Source organism: Oncorhynchus mykiss, chromosome 16 (genome assembly GCF_057628025.1).
Source record: "Oncorhynchus mykiss isolate SJ-2025 chromosome 16, ASM5762802v1, whole genome shotgun sequence".
NCBI lineage: Eukaryota > Metazoa > Chordata > Actinopteri > Salmoniformes > Salmonidae > Oncorhynchus > Oncorhynchus mykiss.
In genome coordinates, this window is record NC_143037.1 from 73,272,490 (window position 1) to 73,294,910 (window position 22,421).

The 22,421-nt window shown below is 45.3% G+C and overlaps 1 protein-coding gene across 2 annotated transcripts; it reads left to right on the forward strand.

The window, feature by feature from the left end:
• The first annotated feature begins 2,130 nt into the window (after positions 1-2,130).
• On the forward strand, positions 2,131-20,003 carry LOC110492651 (SRSF protein kinase 1). Of its 2 annotated transcripts, none has more exons than XM_036947696.2 (15): positions 2,131-2,227; positions 2,922-2,976; positions 6,385-6,521; positions 6,944-7,052; positions 7,259-7,346; positions 7,523-7,717; positions 8,285-8,450; positions 8,578-8,603; positions 8,753-8,987; positions 9,294-9,767; positions 9,963-10,063; positions 10,337-10,444; positions 10,934-11,003; positions 16,946-17,038; positions 17,302-20,003. In XM_036947696.2, exons 1-15 carry the CDS (start codon positions 2,215-2,217, stop codon positions 17,487-17,489), a joined length of 2,058 nt encoding a protein of 685 aa, XP_036803591.2. In that variant the 5' UTR covers positions 2,131-2,214; the 3' UTR covers positions 17,490-20,003. The 2 variants fall into 2 exon arrangements, with proteins under 2 accessions (XP_036803591.2, XP_036803590.2); XM_036947695.2 differs by having other exon boundaries at positions 2,148-2,227; positions 9,294-9,779.
• The last annotated feature ends 2,418 nt before the right edge of the window (positions 20,004-22,421 follow it).

The following is a 22,421-nucleotide window of genomic DNA, read 5'->3' on the forward strand; positions in this document are numbered from 1 at the left end:
TCCTCGATGGGGAACTATTCTGTGACTACTGAGCCGCGATAAGCTTTTAAAAATGGCCTTGCTTATACAATACGTTAGGAAGAATATATTATTGGTGTGCTGTGGTTAGGGTTGGCCATGGGCTATGGTGGATCATTTTAGATTCCCTACAAATAATCTGAGAATAACACCCGACACAATCTATACATTTTCATTAGATGTTTTGGGAATTACCACACTAACATATCACACAAGCAAACCCCTGAGGCTATCCATCTCTCTACATCACTGATGTAGATGGAAAATTATTTTTGAAATGGGGAAATATAGGCTGAAGAAATTCTGATTGTGAAAATGTTTGATGCCATGCGATTTTAATTAACTAAATATAAAATCCAGATGTATTTTCTTCTGGTACTGATATTTATTTACATGAATTATATTTATGTAGAATGCTATAGCCTGAACAGCCGCTAGTGGTCGCAGTTTACCTGTCTATTGACGGTCTCACAATCAGCAGGCTAGGATATAAACTAATTTGACAGTCATTTCATTGTCCAGAAAAAAATATGAATCAAATTAATATAGGTTTTATTTGCAATAGGCTACATTTTATGTTATTTCATATGTTATTTAATGAAGAAAGCTGCGGAATGGGAAACAGGATTTTGATTGCCTTGACAGTTGAATAGGTTTTCTCATCTCCGTTCTGCTAGCAGCAGGAAGTTATGCTGAACTTTTTTTTCTCTCAAAATAAGAGTCCCCCTGCAAAGACACTAAACATTGGGAAAATCGATTTTCGAAGCACTCTAGTGCAGTGAAACGTGTTGCACAGCGTTGCAACAATCTAGGAAAAATAGATCAGCATTATTATTTTGAAAGTTTACACAAATATTGGTATGTTCAACTCTATTTAAATAGAGGGGTATGAAGTGCTCCTGGATGTGTATGAGAAAACCTGAACATATTCGGTTAGTAGAGACCCTGCTGAGTATTTTCCATCAAGCTTTGTTGTTGTTGCTATAGCCCAATGTGTAATACGCTGTATTCAGTGGCGACTAGTCATTCTGCCCCACCTGTTTTGAGACCCACATTTCTTTGTGGGAGGGGGGGGGGCTGCATGTTATTTGGACATTAATGTGTCACATATCAGTTTGCAAACAATGTAAAAAAAATATATATATATATATATATATATATATATATATATATAATTGAGTTAATAAAGCCGCACACAACCTTGGTCTCTTGTTTGTTTTCTTGAGTAAGGCAGATCCAAAATGCAGGTGTTTCAGTCTAGCTCAGTGCTTTCTGTGGTGGTGGGTCGGGCCAGCAGAAAATAGTAGCATTGCGCCGTGATTGGCTCACTATTCTGTCACTCATGGGGACCTTACGCAATCCCCTAGCTTCAGTCCTTTTTTTTATTTTATTTTTATTTTTACCTTTTATTTAACCAGGCAAGTCAGTTAAGAACAAATTCTTATTTTCAATGACGGCCTAGGAACAGTGGGTTAACTGCCTTGTTCAGGGGCAGAACGAGAGTTTTAGTAATGGTAGACATCCAAAATTTCAGCCTTTTGGATCCTACCGTAGAGTTATATTACAAGTGCCCTTCCAAGAAGGCTCAAGGTCATTGGCCACATAAATTAAGTCAAATCACGTTATGTACAGTAGCTTTGATTGGACTGATCATGTCAACATCGTACTTTCACTTAGCTAGCAGTCATCATCGTGAATCAAGTCTACTGGCAAATCCTTTTTAATCCTTGTCATACGAAGAGAAATAATGAAGAGAAAATATAACTAGTAGTTACTGGCGGGGAGGTTTGGAACTCGTTGTTATTGGTCTATTAAACAATTTATCACGTCAATGTCACCATGTAAAGCTGAAACTCCCACCCACAACCTGGTGATTTAGAAGGCCCTGTGTAGATTGTATTTTCAACCAGCAACTACTGCATCAGCGAATAACACTGAACTTTTTCAAGCTTTTACAGTGTTAGTTTTATCAGCTGCTGTACAATATGACATAAAACACAGGAAAAACGTATTTTGACTGCACTGGGCCTTAACATAAAAAATGTTGGATAAAATATATGTTTTTAAGTCAGTTGTTGACTTTGCAATGTTGAAACGCGGGCTTTTAATCTGAAGGTTTCCTCATTGCCATACTATAGTGACGTCATCGTTTGTGCTGCTGGCAGAACGAACGTCTCTGAAACTACCGGATCCAACATGGAGAGAAAAGGTAATCTTCATAAAGACACAAAATACAAACGTTTAATCAGTTGTGTGTTAACATATTAATAACAAATGTCAATGGATGTCGTTTTTTAAAAAAGTGACAGTTCATTATATCGACAATCTTTATGTACGAAGTGTTTTGTGGAACTGCATCTCTTGCTAAGCTGAACGCATTGGCTCAGCTAGCTACCTTTATACTAACTAATTAGCACCGTCAACCTGACCCTACAATCATGTCTAACTGCTATTTCATGTGCTTTTCATGGAAAAAGTAATTGAGGAAACGTGGAGGGAATAATGCAATATTTATACGACAGATCTTCAGTGAGCGTTGGTGCCAAACATCTCAGTGGCTCTTCCTGTTTTTTTTAAAAAGAGGACGTTACTGAATATTTTCAATCACTGTCTTCACTTTTGTAAATACGAACCAGAATTGAATTCCTTTCTGTTTTCTGCGACAATAGCTAACAAATGTTTGCTAACGTTAGCTAGCTAGCTAATCATTTATTTGATATACCTCAGTCAGCTTTCAAATGTCTTTGGCTAACTAACGTTAGCTAGCTAGCACATAACGTTCAACCCAGATGAAGAAACATATAGCTCCTAAAATACTGGTTCACCAGAAATGGGATAGTTAAGTTAGCTAGATATTGAATAAATGTGTGTTTTAAAAAAAATAAAATCCTTTGCATTTACAGTTCTAGCACTTCAGGCAAGGAAGAAGAGGGCGAAAGCAAAGAAGTCGAGCAAGAAGTGAGTAATTGTGTTAGCATGTCTCGCTACATTTGACACAGGACATTTAGTTTGACCATAAGCATTGAATCACGTTTCCATTGGGTCCTGAAAAAGGACTGACTGTGGTCCGGCATGTCGACGAGAGCCACAATTACTACCACACTTCACTTGCGGCAGATGTCGTGATGTCGTGTATTTTTAGTTTTTAATAAATTGTCAGTTGCCTGTCAAATTCAAGTACACCCGTTTTCTATCACATACCATAAGCACCAGTTAATTCTTTATTTAGGAATGAAACTATATGAGATGTTGTATGAAAAATGCAATGAAAGTTGTTTTTTGTTGTTGTGTGAAGTTTCGGGTAAAGACTTTAGATGGCACCTGTCCCTCGTTTCCATAGCAGCAGTTAATTGGTTGGCTTTGAGTGTGTCTGGTTTATTCTCTGTCGTCAGAAGGAATGCAGCATATCTGGAAATGTAATGAGCTAATAACGTCTATTTACATAGTGACACAAACTTCCCATCACATCAGTGTATGGTATCGTGTGTGTGTGTGAGACCACGACACGTCTAAGGTAGATATGGACATCTGAATGCGTAGAGCAGGGCTACTCCTGGGGCACCAAATGTACTTCTGGGTTTTGTTTCCATTGGATTGTTAATTGGTGTCCTAGGCCTACACTAAATCAGTCCCTAAGTAGGAGGCGAGATTGAAAGCTGGCAGAAGTGTAACTGGCCTCGAGGGCCTGATTTTTGAGTAGCACCTGCACAAAGTTTAGTACAAATGTAGGTGACACTTGGGCCTGCCCTGAACAAAAATATACCCTAAAAAAATAATAATAATCCTATAACACCCATTTTCAATATTCTGAATGATGTTGAGTATTTTAGTTAATGTTCCTCTAGAACGGATTGAGATCTCTGTGGTTTACCCAACAACAGCCGAGCCAACCCACACTATGCCAGCAGACATCCTTTCTGTAGGCCCGATATTATGTAATGCCTAGCTGTTGTGCTGCTATTTAGAGCAGCAGGAGAACGATGAAGTCCTCAGCACGGGCCAGCTGAAGCACAACGTTATGAATAAGAGAAAACGCCCTGCCCTTGAAGTTGTCATTCGTTTGTCACTTCCTCCTTTTGCTGACCTAAACCATGCTAAATCATTTATAAATCATTTATAAATCACATTTTAAACATTACATAAGCAAAATGACTCAAGTTAATGTTGTCCATCAAAACAATGGATTCGCAAACTGTAGTCATCCTATGTATATGTGTGAACATTGTTTTATAGAGGATTATGCAATGGGTGGGTCTAATCCTGAATGCTGATTGGTTAAAACCGCATTCCAGCTGGTGTCTAGTCCAGAAATTACAACCGGCTAAATTTATGGCGTTGTAATGCCTATTTACTCTTCAATCTGACTGCGCAATCCACTGTCTCATCAGCCCAGCCAGGCAATTTATAAACTTGATCTCTAGATTAAAAATCATCTAAACTAACATTTTAGTTTTCAACAGAGATTTGTATAAACCTTGATGTCTGTCTCTCTGACATCTGCAACATTGTTTCAATATTCAAATTCGATCTCCGGTTGTCCCACAGTAATAATCTTGTTGGGATGAGACCATTTAGGTAGGCAGCTTTTGTCAGCCAACCATGAATCAGCATCATTTTTCTGGATATATTCAAAGAACTATCAATGGAAAACAGGTCAAATTAAATAGTGTAGCTAGTTTGCTTTCCAGCTTCAGTTTGAAGTGATTGTGTTAGCTGTGTTGTTGACTAGCTCCTCTGAACAACAGTGTCTTGACTAGAGAGCACATTTTCTATGCCAGGCTAAATCGCACCTCGTTAGCTCATTGTTACGGATGTATCAAAATAAATGTAACTAGAAAACAGCTTATGCAAATGCACTGCTTTGCTGTTATTCTGGCTGCACTTTTTGACGTGACTTAAGTTAGCCATAGTTGGCTTATCTAGCAATGCAAGGGATAAGGTCGTTGCCAGCCAGTATGGCAATGGAATATTTAGAACAAACAACGGGGTCGCGTCTTTGGCAACCAAACCGATAGAACGAACGACCAGCCGGCTTGGGTAACGATTTGTGTCGGAACTTTATATTGTGGAAGGATGAATTGGTATGAATATATTTATCAAAATGTTTTTAATGAAAATATGTAAATATTTTTTTTTATATTTGGATATGTAAGTCATTGTATAAAAGTCATAATGCCCTCAAAGCCGGTGTTTGGAGGATATATCAGCATCCCCCTCACATCTGATTGGTATGAAGGGCATTCTAGAGCGTGCATTATTTCCCTTTATAAACTGGGTGGTTAGATCCCTGAATGCTGATTGGCTGACAGCCGTGGTATATCAGACCATATACCAAAGGTATGACAAAACATTTATTTTTGCTGCTCTAATTAAGTTGGTAATCAGTTTATATTTGCAAAAAAGGCAACTCATGGGTTTGTGGTATATGGCCAATATACCACAGCTAAGGGCTGTGTCCAGGCACTCGGTGATGCGTTCTGCCTAAGAACAGCTCTTAGCCATAGTATATTGGCCATATACCACAACCCCTCGTGCCTTATTGCTAAAATAAACAGTATATTTCACAGTAGAATTCAATGTCTATAGTTCATTCTTCCATGTTTGGGGCTGCTTTTGAAAGCAAAACCTGAATTGGAAACATTATTGGCGTTGTTGAATTCAATTTTCATAATGGCAAGCTATAGGACTGATGGTTTGGTTAGCTAAACTAGCAAGTGTGTTGGTTTGGTTACCAAGGCAACTACGGTAGCTGTATCTAGTTAAACGTTCCAGCTACTTCAGTGGATGTTGAACACGTTTCTAGACGCCAATGTGTTAAAGATATAGCCATGGTATAAAAGGCATAATCACCTCGGGGCTCTATGCGTTCTCTGGAAAATAATGCAACTCGGTAGAATATTGTTCACTATCTTCCATAGAACGCCTAGCCCCCCCCCCCCTACACACACTGATTATCCCTTACAGTTAGTGGGCTGTCACTCTACTGTGAGATGTCGTGAATGGAAAGGGTGACAGTCCTGTATTAAATGCCATGCAAGTATCACTCGTTTCTTGGAAAAATGTCACGTTTTCTCTGGAAAAGATGGTTATAGAATGTAGATCTGATACAGTGCTGTTATACAACAACATATCATCTTAGTGCCATTAGTAATATACATTAGTAGGTCTTCCAGAAATACCCAAATGTTTTGTCATGTATTATTTTCTGTGACAGAAAAATATATTATTAAAACGAGTTCCACTCGTGATTTTTAAGGAAAGAGGGAAAAGTTGAACACTGAACAGTATTGGTAAATATTGTCACAGCCTGTGCCAAGTGCTCAGGAAGAAGGTCTCTAACCATTGTTATGCGTGTCCTCCATCCAGACAGCCAGCCCACCCCAGGGGTGCAGCACCCCAGCAGCAGCCCCAGCCAGAGGCCTCTCCCCAGGAACCAGATGAGCCTGAGGAGATCTTAGGCTCTGATGATGAAGAGCAGGAGGATCCCAATGACTACTGCAAGGGTGAGGGGATGACTGCGGCGAGGGTGAGGGGATGACTGCGGTGAGGGTGAGGGGATGACTGCGGCGAGGGTGAGGGGTGTGACAATGATGAAGTGCCCCAGCTAGTCTCTAGGGAGTTCCTGCGGTGTCTGCTTTCTGAGTTCTGGCTGTGTGGATAGAACTGACCAGAAAGTTACGTTCCTTCCTAATATGTGAAACTTGCCACTGGTTTCAGGCAGAGCCAAGAGTTTAAAGTTGGCAAAGTCAACCAACTCATTGTATGACTTTTTAAAAGTAGAATGTTATTTCATTATTAGTCCTCTCTAGTTATAATACATTAACTTGGGAGTCAACAATAGTCTACATGCTTATTTAGGTTATTTTGGACTTTAGGGCTGAGCCAATGACTCGTTTGAATGATGTTCTCTATCGCCCTTGTCTAGGTGGCTACCACCATGTGAAGATAGGAGACCTGTTCAATGGGAGGTACCATGTGATCAGGAAGCTGGGCTGGGGACACTTCTCCACTGTGTGGCTGGCCTGGGACATTCAGTAAGATCACTTCTCATGTCATTGTCTGTGAAGGCCTGAGACTGCATCACACTAGATTCTGATCAACACATCCCTCACAATACCAGAAGCAGTATTTGTTAAATCAACTTTTTTGTTGTTGCTGAAATAATCCTATATTGCATAGAATCAAACATACATCGTCTTCTGTGTCAGCTTGACTGACTGACTGACTGTTTGTTTTGTAGGGTGAAGAGGTTTGTGGCTATGAAAGTGGTGAAGAGTGCAGAGCATTACACAGAGACGGCTGTAGATGAGATCAAACTGCTCAGATCTGTGAGTATTAACTTGGTCAATCATACTCACCAGCATGACGTCAGCCTGATATTTTCACCTGTAAAAATGCTTCCTTTTCTTCCTTGTCCCTTTTCTTCACCTTTTCCTTTCAGACATTTTGTTCTGATAAGTTTTTATTTAATTTCCTGTTTTCTTTTTGTTGTTGTGGTTCGTAGGTGAGAAACACAGACCCTGACGACCCCAAGAGGGAGATGGTGGTTCAGCTACTGGATGACTTCAAGATCTCCGGCATCAACGGGACTCATGTGTGCATGGTGTTTGAGGTGCTGGGGCACCACCTACTGAAGTGGATCATCAAGTCCAACTACCAGGGCCTTCCACTGCCCTGCGTCAAGACCATCATACGACAGGTAATACCACAGGGCGTAGTCCTCCATACCCTGGCTATCCAAACCTAATCCTAGACCTTGTTGCTGATCGGGATTGGGGTCAGTTCCATATCAATTCAGCAAGTGAATTAAGATTCCTTATTGCCTCCATTGAAAAGCAATTAATTGAAATTGAATTGGCACCAACCCTGCTACTGATCCTTCACCTCATTGACCTTGTAAAGATTCATTTAAAAACGATTCAGTCCTATTTTTTTTGAATGTCTCATTTACTTATCTACTTACGCTATCACATGACCTCTGGCTGAAGGGAAATTGATTTCCAGACTTCCTTGACCAATGACCAAGAGGGATGGGACTAGTATTACTGAGTGGTGCAGCGGTCTGAAGCTCTAGAGGCTTCAATACAGCCCCACCCTGGTTCGATCCCGGGCTGTATCACAACCCGGCTGTAATCAGGAGTCCCATAGTGCGGCGGTGTCTGGGTTTAGGGGAGGGTTTGGCCGGGCTAGGACGTCATTGTAAATAAGAATTTGTTTCTTAACTGACTTGCCTAGTTAAATAAAATAATTGGTGCCCATTGTGCAGGTTCTCCAGGGGTTGGACTACCTTCACACCAAGTGTGAGATCATCCACACTGACATCAAGCCAGAGAACATCCTGTTGACGGTGAATGAGCCGTACGTGAGGAGGCTGGCCGCGGAGGCTACAGAGTGGCAGAAAGCAGGGGCTCCCCCTCCCTCAGGGTCCGCAGGTAAGGGTTAAGTCCATGCACTCCACAGACGCCAGCACACAGACAGCAGCACTCGTGCAAAAGTTTCCCCGAAATACGGTACTTTGGTGTACAGAAGTATGTTGATTTGGCTTTGTTCTATTTTCAGTCAGCACAGCTCCAGCTCCAAAAGCAGTAAGTCTCCCCTTTTCACTCATTGCCCTTTTCTTACAATTTCAGCCATTCAGTGTTACTGTGCTACTGCAACCACAACCCGTAGCTATTGTATTCAGTAAACCCTGTTGACGTCTGTCCTGTCCGCCCTGCTTCTTCCTCCTCTCCAGACGACCAAAATGTCCAAGAACAAGAAGAAGAAATTAAAGAAGAAGCAGAAGCGTCAGGCGGAGCTGTTGGAGAAGTGCATTCTGGATCTGGAGGAGATGGAGAAGGCTCCGGAGAGGGAGGAGGAGGATGACGAAGAGGATCCGGAGTCTCCCGTATCTCCCAAGCAGCAGCGGCCATATTGTGCTCCTCTCAGACAAGTCTCCTTACAGGAAGTAGCCAGCCAAGACACAGCAGGTGACTTTCTGTAATTCAATTCAATACTACTTTGTCACTCAAGGGGACGTTAGTATTTTTCAATCATGGGCCTGTAGATCCACACTGGGTTGTACAGGCTTTTTGCTCAGCAGTGATGTACCTGATTCAACTAATCTACTAATTATCAAGCCCTTGATTAGTTGAACCAGCTGAGCTGGGACAAAAAAGCCTGCACACCCAGTTGGGTCTCCCAGATTAGGATTAAGAAAACAGAATTAGACTAATTAAAAGGGAACTACTAGTCCAGCCTCCACTAGATCTTCTGTTATTTTCTCATTTACCCAGGATGCATTGCGGGTGCGGAGGTGACGTGGTTAGGACCAGAAGGGATAATAACAGACGCAGAAGTGAACTGTAACGGCCTTCATCCTGAGGCAGGGGACAATGAAACGGAGGAGAGGAAGGCACAGTGGAGAGAGCAAGACCAACACAACGGCAACGTAGACCAAACAGGGGATTGTCCTCTTCTTCAGGAGTCTCCACCACTTCGACCCGTGTATAACGGCCTGGTGTCCCCGGATACCCCAGAGAGTGAGGAGGGGAGTGGAGCACCGACCAGGAAGGAGGCTGAAATAAAGACTAAAGCATCCAAGACTGAGACGAAAAGCTTTGGTGGCCGGGAGGAGCTATCGTCGGAGGAGCAGAAGAATCAGGAAAGGAGTCAAGTGGAAGTCACAGAGGAGGCGCAGGGCAGGAGTCGTGGAGAGGAGGTGCTGGAGAACGTCCAGTATGGAGGAGAACAGGAGAGTCTGAAGGATGGTGAGAAGACGGGTATTAAAAATCACACATTTGTTTATTTAAACGGGCGGATTTTGGATTATTATGCTAATTAGATTTTGGTGTGGGCGTCGACTACAGTACGTTGTTGTATTCCTTCTTTATTTGACGGTCAGATCAGTGTTGTAATGGCAGGTTGCTGAGTTTCTCTCTCTCTCTCTCTCTCTCTCGATACAGCCAAATTAGCAGCGGGGAACCTCCTGGTGAACCCTCTGGAGCCACTCAACGCAGACAGACTGAAGGTCAAGATAGCAGACCTGGGCAACGCCTGCTGGCTGGTGAGTATCTGTGTGCAGATGACCTAAGGGATTTCTTGCTTAAGTCTTCCCCTGTCATTCATGTCGCCTACCTGCTTGCTTGAGTTTGCGAATGGAATAATCCCCCCCCAAAAAATCACCCCCCCCCCCCCCCCCCAGCTGCCACTCTATACAGGCTCAATCAAATGTGGAAAGTAATTTTGTATTTATTTTTTAAACACTGCTTGAACCCAGTTCTGCAATAGCAGTCTCATTGACCTGGCTCCCCCTTGTCCCTTTCTCTCTACTCCGCAGCACAAGCACTTTACGGAAGACATCCAGACGAGACAGTACCGTTCTCTAGAGGTGCTCATAGGGTCTGGCTACAACACACCAGCTGACATATGGAGTACAGCCTGCATGGTAAGACTGGACAACAACACACTTTACATTCAAATAAAACAACATTTTAAAACCAGTAAATAAACAGAAAGTAGAAGACATTAATTTAGTTATTTCTTGGATGGATTGCGACCCTACGACGGACTAGAATTCCCTTTTGCTAGCCTAGTGAATTTCCCCACTTGGAATAATTAAGCAATAAGGCATGAGGGAGTGTGGTATATGGCCAATATACCACAGCTAAAAGGCTGTTCTTAAGTACGACGCAACGCGGAGTGCCTGGATACATTGGCCATATACCACAAACCGCTGAGGAGCCTTATTGCTATTATAAACTGGTTGCCAATGTAATTAGAGCAGTAAAAATAAATATTTTGTCATACCTGTGCTATACGGTCTGATATACCACGGCTGTCAGCCAGTCAGATAATTGACTCTGATGGACACGGTCTGCTTCCTGCCATTAGGCTGTCTGTGTTTTGTTGTTGTTTATTGTGTCCTTCTCTGCAGGCGTTTGAGCTGGCCACTGGGGACTACTTGTTTGAGCCTCATTCCGGGGAAGATTACTCCAGGGACGAAGGTAGTTATGCAGCCGAATATTAATCTGCTTGATTTGAATATATGTTTAGTAGTCTAATTTTAGAAGGTTGCCTCTGTGCTAATCTTACATACCTGATTCTAATAATTAGCTGGCTTATCAGCTGAATCAGGTTATTTACAACTGGGGTTGGAGTTAAAACCTACAGGAGAGTAGCTCTCCAGGAACAGGGTTGAAGAGCCCTGGTGTGAACCTACAGGAGGGTAGCTCTCCAGGAACAGGGTTGAAGAGCCCTGGTGTGAACCTACAGGAGGGTAGCTCTCCAGGAACAGGGTTGGAGAGCCCTGGTGTGAACCTACAGGAGGGTAGCTCTCCAGGAACAGGGTTGGAGAGAGAGCCCTGGTGTGAACCTACAGGAGGGTAGCTCTCCAGGAACAGGGTTGGAGAGAGAGCCCTGGTGTGAACCTACAGGAGGGTAGCTCTCCAGGAACAGGGTTGAAGAGCCCTGCTGTGAACCTACAGGAGGGTAGCTCTCCAGGAACAGGGTTGGAAAGCCCTGGTGTGAACCTACAGGAGGGTAGCTCTCCAGGAACAGGGTTGGAGGGCCCTGGTGTGAACCTACAGGAGTGTAGCTCTCCAGGAACAGGGTTGGAAAGCCCTGGTGTGAACCTACAGGAGGGTAGCTCTCCAGGAACAGGGTTGAAGAGCCCTGCTGTGAACCTACAGGAGGGTAGCTCTCCAGGAACAGGGTTGGAAAGCCCTGGTGTGAACCTACAGGAGGGTAGCTCTCCAGGAACAGGGTTGGAGGGCCCTGGTGTGAACCTACAGGAGTGTAGCTCTCCAGGAACAGGGTTGAAGAGCCCTGGCCTACAGAGAAGAGCTGTTTTGGATTATTGGCATTAACCCGTTTGCATACTGTGAAATGCCTTCCGAAATATTAATAGGTTTTCATTCAATCTCTTCTTGTCACTTTGGGATTTTACTTGGTCCTAAATATTCATGAATGCATTAATGATTTAAAAACCAAGAGTTATACAATATGGTGAGTACAATACTGTGCAATGCATTTCTTGGTACAATATTGATTAGTAGTCTAGTTGACAGTAAAGACTACAGTTATTTTGTAATTGGTTTAATAGCCATCTGGACACATTGTTTTAGCATGTGTCAGCTAGCCTGGGCCTGTTCATTACTGTAGCCATCTGGTCTATCATTGTCATACCATGTGTTTAATAGGAGAGATTAAGTTGTTGACTATAGAACGTTGTGTATATATATATGTCAGCTATAGTCAAATCCTAAAGGGCCAGTTTCCCAGATTATTTTAAAGCCTTGACTTGGACTGGAAAGTAATGTTCAGATTTTAAAAACCTGCTACCTGTTATTATGAACCTATCCACCCCTCTTTTACAGCTTTTCTGTTACGTAATAACCTGCTATGTGTTAATTAACCTATCCACCCTCTTTTACAGCTTTTCTGCTATGTAATAACCTGCTATGTGTTAATTAACCTATCCACCCCTCTTTTACAGCTTTTACAGCCTCCTCCTCCCCACACCCTCTACTCATCTGCCTCCTCCTTCTCCTCCTCCCCACACCCTCTACTCATCTGCCTCCTCCTTCTCCTCCTCCCCACGCCCTCTACTCATCTGCCTACTCCTCCTTCTCCTCCTCCCTACGCCCTCTACTCCTCCTCCTTCTCCTCCTCCCCACACCCTCTACTCATCTGCCTCCTCCTCCTTCTCCTCCTCCCCACACCCTCTACTCATCTGCCTCCTCCTTCTCCTCCTCCCCACACCCTCTACTCATCTGCCTCCTCCTTCTCCTCCTCCCTACACCCTCTACTCCTCCTCCTTCTCCTCCTCCCCACACCCTCTACTCATCTGCCTCCTCCTTCTCCTCCCTACGCCCTCTACTCATCTGCCTCCTCCTTCTCCTCCCTACGCCCTCTACTCGTCTGCCTCCTCCTTCTCCTCCTCCCCACGCCCTCTACTCGTCTGCCTCCTCCTTCTCCTCCTCCCCACGCCCTCTACTCATCTGCCTTCTCCTCCTCCCTACGCCCTCTACTCATCTGCCTCCTCCTTCTCCTCCCTACGCCCTCTACTCATCTGCCTCCTCCTTCTCCTCCTCCCCACACCCTCTACTCATCTGCCTCCTCCTCCTTCTTCTCCTCTGCTAGGCTTTTTGCTCAGACTTGCGTACGTTGAGTAACTTTAATTAAAAAAAAAAAAAAATCTATTTGGCACAGCTTGATTTGATTCAGTGGCACGTTAGGTATTTGCAGAGGTAGATGGAAGCTAGCCCAGGGCTAACTGTCATAAGCTACAGCTCTCCATCTGCTGCAGCCACGTGTTGACTACTCACACCTTGAACCTCAACACCTAGTTATAGATTGGCCCGACGTTGTGCGTGTGGACACGTATTACTCTACTTGTGAGTACCAGAAGTCCTTACAAGAATCATAAATAAGCTGAAATGTAGAAGTTGAGGACAGTCCTCACTGTTTTTAAAGGCTATTATAGGGTTAGGTTTAGTGAAAATAGGATTTTGAATGTCAAGTATAGTAAGACATGTGAGTTGATCTGAGGATCTTCTAACTCCATGTCCATCCTTTAACTTACTGGCTTGTAATGTCTGCGTGTAGCAGACATTGTCTTCCTTCTGCTTTGTGACTTCAGTCTACTGAAACTAGTTTCTGCCGTAGAGATAAATCTACAGAGAGGATGGTGTTGAATGGATTATCGCTATGGTTTCTGACAGCTCTGTTCCAAAGACTGAAGGTGTTCAGTTGGCAAAGATACTGTGGTTGTCGTCTACATGTGCTTCATGTCATACTACGTTCTAGTTGTCTTAATAGTGTTTTATTTAAGCTATTACTTAACTAGGCAAGTCATTGAAGAACAAGTTGTTATTTACACCGGCCAAAACCGGACCAAGCTGGGCCAATTGTGTGCCGCCCTATGGGACTCATTCACGGCCAGTTGTGATACAGCCTGGACGCCTCTAGCGCTGAGATGCAGTGCCTTAGACCGCTGCGCCACTCGGGCGCCCCAAAATATGCTGCCGCTTGGCTCTGTTCTGCTTCTTTCTTCCTCTCTGCTTCTTCCTGGCTTTCTCTCTTCCTCCACTTTCTCATGTCTCTCTCTTTTATTTATGTATATATATATCTCTGATTTATTGAGTTGTTGGGGAAGTTCCCCACCACAATGCACAGAGTGGGAAATTCTCCCAGGAATGGTTCACCAGAAGCAGTACTGTGTGTCTGTGGCCAGCCCTGGGGGGTGTGGGGAGGTAGAGCAGGCAAGGTCCTCTGACAGCGGTACTGTGTGTCTGTGGCCAGCACTGGGGGGTGTGGGGAGGTAGAGCAGGCAAGGTCCTCTGACAGCGGTACTGTGTGTCTGTGGCCAGCACTGGGGGGTGTGGGGAGGTAGAGCAGGCAAGGTCCTCTGACAGCGGTACTGTGTGTCTGTGGCCAGCACTGGGGGGTGTGGGGAGGTAGAGCAGGCAAGGTCCTCTGACAGCGGTACTGTGTGTCTGTGGCCAGCACTGGGGGGTGTGGGGAGGTAGAGCAGGCAAGGTCCTCTGACAGCGGTACTGTGTGTCTGTGGCCAGCACTGGGGGGTGTGGGGAGGTAGAGCAGGCAAGGTCCTCTGACAGCGGTACTGTGTGTCTGTGGCCAGCACTGGGGGGTGTGGGGAGGTAGAGCAGGCAAGGTCCTCTGACAGCGCTACTGTGTGGGGAGGTAGAGCAGGCGAGGTCCTCTGACAGCAGTACTGTGTGTCTGTGGCCAGCCCTGGGGGGTGTGGGGAGGTAGAGCAGGCGAGGTCCTCTGACAGCAGTACTGTGTGTCTGTGGCCAGCCCTGGGGGGTGTGGGGAGGTAGAGCAGGCGAGGTCCTCTGACAGCGGTACTGTGTGTCTGTGGCCAGCACTGGGGGGTGTGGGGAGGTAGAGCAGGCAAGGTCCTCTGACAGCGCTACTGTGTGTCTGTGGCCAGCACTGGGGGGTGTGGGGAGGTAGAGCAGGCAAGGTCCTCTGACAGCGGTACTGTGTGTCTGTGGCCAGCACTGGGGGGTGTGGGGAGGTAGAGCAGGCGAGGTCCTCTGACAGCGGTACTGTGTGGGGAGGTAGAGCAGGCGAGGTCCTTTGACAGCGGTACTGTGTGTCTGTGGCCAGCCCTGGGGGGTGTGGGGAGGTAGAGCAGGCAAGGTCCTCTGACAGCGGTACTGTGTGTCTGTGGCCAGCACTGGGGGGTGTGGGGAGGTAGAGCAGGCGAGGTCCTCTGACAGCGGTACTGTGTGGGGAGGTAGAGCAGGCACGGTCCTCTGACAGCGGTACTGTGTGGGGAGGTAGAGCAGGCGAGGTCCTCTGACAGCGGTACTGTGTGGGGAGGTAGAGCAGGCAAGGTCCTCTGACAGCGGTACTGTGTGGGGAGGTAGAGCAGGCGAGGTCCTCTGACAGCGGTACTGTGTGTCTGTGGCCAGCCCTGGTGGGTGTGGGGAGGTAGAGCAGGCAAGGTCCTCTGACAGCGCTACTGTGTGGGGAGGTAGAGCAGGCGAGGTCCTCTGACAGCGGTACTGTGTGTCTGTGGCCAGCCCTGGTGGGTGTGGGGAGGTAGAGCAGGCAAGGTCCTCTGACAGCGCTACTGTGTGGGGAGGTAGAGCAGGCGAGGTCCTCTGACAGCGGTACTGTGTGTCTGTGGCCAGCCCTGGTGGGTGTGGGGAGGTAGAGCAGGCAAGGTCCTCTGACAGCGGTACTGTGTGGGGAGGTAGAGCAGGCGAGGTCCTCTGACAGCGGTACTGTGTGGGGAGGTAGAGCAGGCGAGGTCCTCTGACAGCGGTACTGTGTGGGGAGGTAGAGCAGGCGAGGTCCTCTGACAGCGGTACTGTGTGGGGAGGTAGAGCAGGCGAGGTCCTCTGACAGCGGTACTGTGTGGGGAGGTAGAGCAGGCGAGGTCCTCTGACAGCACCAGGAGACCCAACTGCTACATTCCAAATGTCAACACTTGTATACTACGTAGACTCAGAACCACTTTAAATTCAGTCTCTGTCATGTGAAGGTGTTCTCTACTTAGTTTTAGGCAGCGGTCTTTTTACTCTTTGACAGGTAGTTATAGAGATTGTACACCCCCAAAATAAAAGGGACTGTACACCCCCAAAATAAAAGGGACTGTACACCCCCAAAATAAAAGGGACTGTGCACCCCCAAAATAAAAGGGACTGTGCACCCCCAAAATAAAAGGGACTGTGCACCCCCAAAATAAAAGGGACTGTGCACCCCCAAAATAAAAGGGACTGTACACCCCCAAAATAAAAGGGACTGTACACCCCCAAAATAAAAGGGACTGTACACCCCCAAAATAAAAGGGACTGTACACCCCCAAAATAAAAGGGACTGTGCACCCCCAAAATAAAAGGGACTGTGCACCCCCAAAATAAAAGGGACTGTGCACCCCCAAAATAAAAGGGACTGTACACCCCCAAAATAAAAGGGACTGTACACCCCCAAAATAAAAGGGACTGTACACCCCCAAAATAAAAGGGACTGTACACCCCCAAAATAAAAGGGACTGTGCACCCCCAAAATAAAAGGGACTGTGCACCCCCAAAATAAAAGGGACTGTACACCCCCAAAATAAAAGGGACTGTACACCCCCAAAATAAAAGGGACTGTGCACCCCCAAAATAAAAGGGACTGTGCACCCCCAAAATAAAAGGGACTGTGCACCCCCAAAATAAAAGGGACTGTGCACCCCCAAAATAAAAGGGACTGTACACCCCCAAAATAAAAGGGACTGTACACCCCCAAAATAAAAGGGACTGTACACCCCCAAAATAAAAGGCGGGTTCCTCAGTGCTGTCAGACTGACCCCTTCACCCTCACCCGGGGTGGGCTTGTGACTGACTGGCACACCAAGTCTGATGACTCTGTTTGTCTCGTTCTCTTCTCTTCCCCTGGTTTCTTTCCTCTCGTTGTGTCTGTGCAGACCATATCGCATTGATCATCGAGCTGCTGGGGCAAGTCCCACACAAACTCGTAACAGCCGGGAGATATTCAAAGGATTTTTTCACCAAGAAAGGTAAAGAAAAGTGGTTATGTAAAGGTTTTTAAATGACCTTTCTCTCCTTTGTTGTACATCTATGCGTGTATTTCATAGTGCCAAAGTTTTTTGGGTTGGATTTTCTTGTATGGTGTAATGTGTGTGTGTGTGTGATGGTGGTGAGTCTTGTCGTGTGCTGTGGTGACGTGAAACCCTGTCTGACTGGCTGGCTGACTGCCGTCTCTCTCTCTGTCTAATCCTTCTATGTGTCTCTGACTATGACTGTCTCTTCTCTTTCCTAGGGGACCTGAAGCACATCACCAAGCTGAAGCCGTGGGGGTTACTAGAGGTGCTGCAGGATAAGTACGAGTGGTCCAAAGAGGAGGCTGATTGTTTCGCTGACTTCCTGCTCCCCATGCTGGAGCTGGTACCAGAGAAGAGAGCCACGGCTGCAGACTGCCTGCGCCACCCCTGGATCGCCCCCCAGTGACGGCCCCCCAGTACTGCAATGCAAAACACCTAGGGCCTGTTCAGTCGACAAACGTTTTTGAATGTTGCAGCTAATTCGAATGACTGGAGCTGACTTAACTCATTTTTCTACTTGTCATTGAGGCATGTTTGTTCTCCGTTATGGAACGTTCGGATAGAACTCCTTAACGTTTTGCCCTGCTGAATGCGGCCCGGCCTGGTTTGCCCCTGATGAAACCTTTCAACCACTGTAATGTAAAACCCTGGGGCTATGTTCAGGAGTATGTAACCTCCAGTAAGCCCAACTCCGGTCCTCCAGTAAAGCCCAACTCCGGTCCTCCAGTAAAGCCCAACTCCGGTCCTCCAGTAAGCCCAACTCCGGTCCTCCAGTAAGCCCAACTCCGGTCCTCCAGTAAAGCCCAACTCCGGTCCTCCAGTAAAGCCCAACTCCGGTCCTCCAGTAATGCCCAACTCCGGTCCTCCAGTAAAGCCCAACTCCGGTCCACCAGTAAAGCCCAACTCCGGTCCTCCAGTAAAGCCCAACTCCGGTCCTCCAGTAAAGCCCAACTCCGGTCCTCCAGTAAAGCCCAACTCCGGTCCTCCAGTAAAGCCCAACTCCGGTCCTCCAGTAAAGCCCAACTCCGGTCCTCCAGTAAAGCCCAACTCCGGTCCTCCAGTAAAGCCCAACTCCGGTCCTCCAGTAAAGCTCAACTCCGGTCCTCCAGTAAAGCCCAACTCCGGTCCTCCAGTAAAGCTCAACTCCGGTCCTCCAGTAAAGCTCAACTCCGGTCCTCCAGTAAAGCTCAACTCCGGTCCTCCAGTAAAGCTCAACTCCGGTCCTCCAGTAAAGCTCAACTCCGGTCCTCCAGTAAAGCTCAACTCCGGTCCTCCAGTAAAGCTCAATTCCGGTCCTCCAGTAAAGCCCTACAGCAGCCTTTTGTTGTAGACCTGGACAAACACACCTGATACAGCTCACTGAGGACCTGATGAATAGTTGAATCAGGTGTGCTTATCTGAGAATGTGTACTGTTGTGGAGTTAGGAAATACTGTGCGAAATGACTCCAAATGTAAAAGTAGCGTTTCACGTCCCTGAATTACATCCCTAGATGTGGAGGCATCTGGCCACTGGGATGCAAATTAAACCTCTTGCAAGAGACTTGTTGCAACAGATCACTTTCCAATTGGATCATCTGAGAGATGGCTATTTATTTTTGGTTTATATTCTTACATTTTGTTCTTATTGTCATCATCAAGGACTCTTTGTCTTTTAAAAAAAATATTTGTTTCTCCTTTTTTCTTTCCTTTTGTACTGATGTTTAAGAAGCCAGTAGACAACACTGACCATATAAACCAATCATTTTGGTGGTCCACAATTCTGTGCTCTGTACACTTCTCACCCATGTACACTATATATACAAAGTATGTGGACACCCCTTCAAAATTAGTGGATTTGGCTATTTCAGCCACACCCGATGCTGACAGGTGTATAAAATTGAGCATGCAGCCATGCAATCTCCATAGACAAACACTGCCAGTAGAATGGCCTTACTGAAGAGCTCAGTGACTTTCAACGTGGCACCGTCATAGGATGCCATCTTTCCAAAAAGTCATTTTGTCAAATTTCTGCCCTGCTAGAGGTGCCACGATCAGCTGTAAATGCTGCTGTTGTGGGAAACGTCTTGGAGCAGCAACGGCTCAGCCGCAAAGTGGTAGGCCACACAAACTCACAGAACGGGACCACCGAGTGCTGAAGCACGTTTAAAATCATCTCCTTGGTTGCAACACTCACTACCGAGTTCCAAACTACCTCCGGAAGCAACGTCAACTCCATATTAATGGTTTCCGAATGAGATGTTCGTTGAGTAGGTGTCCACATACTTTTGGTTAGGTAGTGTAAGATAACTTGTGATTTCCTCCACCATCTTGCTTTGTTCTAACCCAGCACAAGACCTGGAGCAGAACACGATCAAGGAACTGTAGTCACTAGTGCCCTCCACCATCTTGCTTTGTTCTACAAGACCTGGAGCAGAACACGATCAAGGAACTGTAGTCACTAGTGCCCTCCACCATCTTGCTTTGTTCTACAAGACCTGGAGCAGAACATGATCAAGGAACTGATCCACCACTTTTCTCTGTCATATAACTTGATACCACTTGGTTTTTCCTTTGATAAAGGCTAAGAGTACTAATGTGTTACACCTTCACCCATAAGGCATTTTGTTTTGTATTAGGAAGTTGCACATGGGGCAAACGAACATGAACAAACGTGTAGGTTGCACTCCACTCTCTCTCTTTTCTGACTGAACGATTTCTAGTTCTCCACAGGAAATTCATTTAGAGGACTGTCTAGCTGTTCGGATCAGTAAAATCCACACCACCTTGTTTGTACAGAATCTGTTATTGTTCTACCTTGTCATTGATTCATTCTCATTGGATAAGAGACTGGTTTTCTCATGTTTTGTGGGTTTCATTAAGTAATATTATGTTCATAAGAGGCCCCCCCATCCAAAATAAGAGATTTTCAAAAAAATAAAATTGTCTGTGTGTGTATATATACCTGTACCAAAGAGTTGTTCTGTATATTACAGCCATGTAGAGTTAACAAATCCTAGGTTGTGTCCGAAATGGCACCTGCTTCCCTTTACGGTGCAGTCGGAACGTATTCAGACCCCTTCACTTTTTCCACATTTTATATTACAGCGTTATTCTAAAAATTGATTCCCCTCATCAATCTACACACAATAATACCCCGTAATGACAAAACGAAAGTAGGTTTTTAGAAATGTTTTCACCTTTATTTAAAATAAACTAACACATTGACATAAGTATTCAGACCCTTTTCAGTACTTTGTTGAAACACCTTTGGCATTGATTACAGCTTTGAGTCCTCTTGGGTATGACGCTACAAGCTTGGCACACCTGTATTTGGGGAGTTTCTTCCCTGCAGATTCTCTCAAGCTCTGTCAGGTTGGCTGGGGAGTGTTGCTGCACAGCTATTTTCAAGTCTCGATAGAGATGTTCGATAGGGTTCAAGTCCGGGCTCTGACTGGGCCACTCAAGGACATTCAGAGAGTTGTCCCGAAGCCACTCTTGCGTTGTCTTGGCTGCGTGCTTAGGGTTGTTGTCTTGGCATTCTGGCCAAATAGTTCAATCTTGGTTTCATCAGACCAGAGAATCTTGTCTCTCATGGTCTGAGAGTCCTTTAGGTGCCTTTTGGCAAACTCCAAGCAGGCTATCATGTGCCTTTTACTGAGGAGTGGCTTCCATCTGGCCACTTCCATGAAGGCCTGATTGGTGGTGCTACCGAGATGGCTGTCCTTCTGGAAGATTCTCCCATCTCCACTGAGGAACTCTGTCAGAGTGACCATCGAGTTCTTGGTCACCTTCCTGACCAAGGCCCTTCTCCCCTGATTGCTCAGTTTGCCAGGGCGGCCAGCTCTAGGAAGTGTTGGTGGTTCCAAACTTCTTTCATTTTAAGAATGATGGAGGACACTATTCTTGGTGATACATTTTTTTTGGTTCCCTTCCCCCAGATCTGTGCCTCAACACAATCCTGTCTCGGAACTTTACTGACAATTCCTTCGACCTCATGGCTTGGTTTTTGCTCTGACATCCACTGTTAACTGTGGAACCTTTGTATAGACAGGTGTGTGCATTTCGAAATCATGTCCAATCAATTGATTTTACCACAGATGGACTCCAATCAAGTTGTAGAAACATCTCAAGGATGATCAATGGAAACGGGATGCACCTGAGCTCCATTTTGAGTCTAATAGCAAAGGGTCTGAATACTTATGCAAATAAGGCATTTCAGTTTTATTTTTTTAATACATTTGCAAAACGTTCTAAAAACCTGTTTTTGCTTTATTATTATGGGGGATTGTGTGTAGATGAGGAAAAAAAAATATTTAATACATTTTAGAATAAGGCTGTAACGTAACAAAAATGCATCTGCAGAGAAGAATGGAAGAAACTCCTAAATACAGGTGTGCCAAGCTTGTAGCGTCTTACCCAATAAGACTTGAGGCTGTAGTCTCTTACCCAAGAAGACTCGAGGCTGTAGTCTCTTACCCAAGAAGACTCGAGGCTGTAGTCTCTTACCCAATAAGACTTGAGGCTGTAGTCTCTTACCCAAGAAGACTCGAGGCTGTAGTCTCTTACCCAAGAAGACTCGAGGCTGTAGTCTCTTACCCAAGAAGACTTGAGGCTGTAGTCTCTTACCCAAGAAGACTCGAGACTGTAGTCTCTGCCAAAGGTACTTCAACCAAGTACTGAGTAAAGGGTCTGAATACTTATGTGCATGTGATATCAGTTTTTCTATTTGAAGACATTTGAAAACATTTCTAAAAACCGTTTTTTGCTTTCATTATGGGGTATTGTGTTTAGATGGGGGGGGGGTCAATTTAATCCATTTTAGAATAAGGTGCCAACGTAACAAAATGTGGGAAAAGTCAAGGGGTCAGAATACTTTCCAAATGCACTGTGTATAGTGCACTACATGGGAAGTAGGGTGCAATTTGGAACGGACCCTACTTTGTCTTAGCTAAAAATGATTTCGCTGGGTAGTGAAGTTTTAGTAACGCATTCAGAAGAAGTGTGCAAAGAGCTTTTGTACGCATGTCCATCAGCTGTTAAATGGCAGTCCTAGAGGTCCTAGAGGGTCCTAGAGGTCCTAGAGGGTCCTAGAGGTCTGAACTCAAAGAGCTTTTGTTCGCATGTCCATCAGCTGTTAAATGGCAGTCCTAGAGGTCCTAGAAGTCTGAACTCAAGAGTTTGATATCACACCATTTTTATTACATGAATGTCACTTTTGATTTGTCTTGCCTTCCGGGGTAAAAACCCACTTGGTCAATATTATTTTCTGGATCTACTACATGGACCTATCTCATTGTTATTACATGATTAGAGATCTGTTTTGTTTTGTTACACCCACCATGCATCATGTCCGCGATG

Bases quoted from the DNA above. Each gene is read 5' to 3' on its own strand.
- LOC110492651 (XM_036947695.2), top strand. The intron at 7,718-8,284 runs GTAATACCACAG...CCCATTGTGCAG, and splicing joins TCAAGACCATCATACGACAG to GTTCTCCAGGGGTTGGACTA. The intron at 8,604-8,752 runs GTAAGTCTCCCC...CCTCCTCTCCAG, and splicing joins CAGCTCCAGCTCCAAAAGCA to ACGACCAAAATGTCCAAGAA.